The sequence below is a fragment of the Nylanderia fulva genome, unplaced genomic scaffold (genome assembly GCF_048542155.1).
Source record: "Nylanderia fulva isolate GAGA-0341 unplaced genomic scaffold, ASM4854215v1 Scaffold1312, whole genome shotgun sequence".
NCBI classification, from domain to species: Eukaryota; Metazoa; Arthropoda; class Insecta; order Hymenoptera; family Formicidae; genus Nylanderia; species Nylanderia fulva.
The window spans coordinates 1-3,391 of NW_028189532.1; the positions used below are offsets into that span (position 1 = coordinate 1).

The following is a 3,391-nucleotide window of genomic DNA, read 5'->3' on the forward strand; positions in this document are numbered from 1 at the left end:
GTGGTCCGCTCCAAAACAGTTTAAATTATTCTGAATTCAAATGCCGTATGACAGATTTAAACGCTATCGTATTTTATCACGGGAGTGGAAGTTTTGAAGAGTACTGAACACTAGTTTTCACACATGAATACACTGATTTATTCGTATAGTAGTACAGGATTTGAAACTAGAACTTAGAATTTAGACTTAGACTTAGAATTTAGATTTTAGAGTTAGGATATTATACTTAGAGTTAGAATTTTAGAATTAGAGTTAGAATTTGGACTCAGAGTTAGAATTTAGAAGTGCGACTGTACTGTTCGGTGTCGCGCAGAGAACTGACGAAATTCGGGACTGCTCTGAGGTCCTTCGTTTCGGCGGCTCGGGCCTGCGGCGGCCTGGAGAGGGGGAACTCTCCGGAGTAGGGGCTCTCACCGTGGTGGGAGACCCTTAGGCGCTACGAAGCGCCACGCTTAGTTTCTAGGCGGAGTTAAGCGTCATGGCCGGCTTTGGCGCGCTTTTCAAATGATGTTTGATAGTTTTAGGATTTATTTCTTATAGATGGAAAAAAATTTACATACCCGGACATAGTAATGAAGCCGGACGTGACAGAGGTGTAAATCCGACCGGCAACCTTCACGTGGTACACCTCGGGTAATGCCAATGCCGGCGGTAATGTAATAATTAAGAATAAAGATATATATTTTATTAATATACCAAAATTTTATTAATTTAAAACTGTTTTCCTCCCTCGATATCCTTATAAAAAATAATGTACAAAAATTATAATAAAATAATGTACAAAAATTATAAAAAATATGTATAAAAAAATAATGTACAAAAAATAAAAAAAATATGTATAAAAAAATAATGTACAAAAAATTAAAAAAAAAATATGTATAAAAAAATAATGAAAAAGAAATGTCCAAAAAATAATTTAAAAAATAATGAAAAAAAAAAAAAAAATTGAATAAAATATATATTTTATTAAAATAAAAAAATGTTTTTCCTCCTCTCGCCACAGCATCCCTCTCCCACCGCATCCAGGTTTGGATCTCTCTCTCGCCGCGAGCCACCGACTCTCTCGCCGCGAGCCGTCGACTCTCTCCGCCACAGCATCGCTCTCGCCGCTGAATCCCGAGCCGCGCGCTACCTCTCTCTCGCTCCGACGGGAGAGCGCGTATACCGCCGCGCGCTGCGTCTTCTCTCTCGAATGCGTGCGTCTCTCTTACTCTCGCGCGCTGCGTCTTCTCTCTCGAATGCGTGCGTCTTCTGTCTCTTAATGTCGCGTGCGCCTCGTAAGATAAAATTACCGATTCTGCCGCAGCATGGATGCGGCCCGTCTTATCTCGTAAGATAATAATATCGATTTTTTTCTCGCTGAAAGCAGGCTTCAATGTCCTTGACAAGATAATTATCTCGCGCAAAGTATGTAACGGGTGACGCGCAAATAAAGTACACCATGATATATACATATAAATATTTATTTGTCTTATATTTAATACATAATTATATATAAAGTTTTATTACATATTAAAAACTAAAGCCACCAGCTCGCAATCGACAAGTTGGTGCATGTCGAAGGCGTTGCTAGCGCGTATCGCATTCGGCAATTCTCTCGCATTCGTTACAGTGGATGCAATATTGAAGAATTGCGTATGTTTGATATCGACCGTTGCGATGAACCTGGTCAGTCGATCGAACATTATTTCGATGCATGAATCGAGCTCGAACATACGACGTAACGTCGATTCGACCATCATCATGCGCACGTCCGCCGATTCGGGACTTATGAGCTTGGTGTCGTTTATCTTGTGAAAACGTACTGTTAGCGGCCCGACACTTATGAAATTATACACATCGTTGCTGGGAGAGTCATTGTTCAGATAATTGTGAATAGCGTGACGTTGCTCGTAGAGACCTTTCCACGTTTCGAGAGATAGTATTAGCTGTTTTCCCCGATGATCTCCTATGGCGATCTCCACGTAACTCGGCGGATCTACTCTGATGCCGATTTCGAGGAATTTGAATTCCGTAGCCGTCAATGCGTATCGTCTTCCAAGTATACGAACCGCACGAGGCTCTAGCGAAACGCTGTAAAAATTAGATAAAAATTATAACTCGTAAAAAAATATAAAAAGATAAAAGTATAAAATATAAAATATATAAAATAGAAAAAGTTATACTTACTCGTCGCATTTTCTCTCGCACGTTTCATCACGTCTCGGCATGTAGTAATTCATGCTGCTGCTTTTTTGGTGCAGAATATTTTTCTCGAGGGTATTAAAAAGTGAACCGTCAGTTAGAACGGTCGACGAGAGACTGATCGTATAAAAAGTACTAATAATCGAGTAACGATCTTTTTTAAAATATTAGGAGAAGGGATTTTTTAGAAATGTCTGGTGAGGAAAATAACAAAAAGTGGTGGGAGTAAAGGAATTCTTAGAAAAACGATTGCGTGAGAAATTTTTTAAAATATTAGGAGAAGGGATTTCTTAGAAATGTCTGGTGAGGGAAATAACAAAGAGAATAGTATGTAAACAATATGTTTATCAAAAAAACGGGTGATCGTTTGATCCAAGCCTGGATTTTGCGGCCGACCACCAATTGAATAATTTAAATACATTTTGTAACGCGCAATTTTTTACATGTTTATTACACCGTAGAGTGTATGTGGGATCTAATTTATTTATGCAGGCACATCTTCATATATGGCATCCAAGGTCTCAATGATGAAACCGCTGCTCGCATCGTCCACTATTTCGGCCAGCCATTCTCCGCTTTTCGAGTCCTTTTACATACACGAGAGAGGACTCCTCGTCCTCCTCGTCTTGTTCATTTATACCAATGATAGCTGTCGTGATCAAGCGCTGAGCCATGCAGTATGGAACATTTCCATCCTCCCATTGCAAGCTGTGATGATGCTGAGTATTCACGAGGCCTGGCGCCTTTCCGACTTTATAAGCACGCTGCATGGCACAGGGCATGCGAAGAAATAGTGCGACAGGATATATCCTCTTCTCAGGATTGGCCGCTTTCTTTACGATAAATCGTTTGTTTAGGATAAATCCTTGCAGGTCGACAAACGTTGGTGCGGACATGATCTCTGATGTGAGTCAGTCGAGAGGTATTACGATACCCTTCAAGACATCTCACATCATCTTGATTATGTATCCCTCCTCCCCCTCTTTCACATTCACAGCGTAGTTGTGTAAACATGTTAGGTGATTTTCGGCACAACGTATGGTCAAAACGGGTTGTACTGGATCACGCGATCGTGCATGATGAGGCAGACGCAGTGGTCATTATTAGGTATATTCTCCTTAACACGCAAACTCAACATCCACTCTAATCTCACATCCAACAAAGTTGCGCTCGTGAATCGAAGTCGTTTCGTTCCCGAGAACAATCG

The 3,391-nt window shown here is 40.5% G+C and overlaps 1 protein-coding gene across 1 annotated transcript; it reads right to left on the reverse strand.

Annotated features, from left to right (window-relative positions):
- Positions 1–1,476: 1,476 nt before the first annotated feature.
- On the reverse strand, positions 1,477–2,264 carry LOC146724440 (uncharacterized). The gene is made up of 2 exons (XM_085479893.1): positions 2,170–2,264; positions 1,477–2,073 (listed from the first exon to the last, which is right to left on the reverse strand). Exons 1-2 carry the CDS (start codon positions 2,220–2,222, stop codon positions 1,506–1,508), a joined length of 621 nt encoding a protein of 206 aa, XP_085336019.1. The 5' UTR covers positions 2,223–2,264; the 3' UTR covers positions 1,477–1,505.
- Between the last annotated feature and the right edge of the window lie 1,127 nt (positions 2,265–3,391).

What these genes read in the sequence shown, in the direction of transcription:
- LOC146724440 (XM_085479893.1), bottom strand. Translation starts at nt 2,222, where the DNA reads ATGAATTACTACATGCCGAGACGTGATGAAACGTGCGAGAGAAAATGC. An exon ending in TGCGAGAGAAAATGCGACGA is followed by an intron (nt 2,074 to 2,169) that starts GTAAGTATAACT and finishes TAATTTTTACAG; the next exon opens with CGTTTCGCTAGAGCCTCGTG.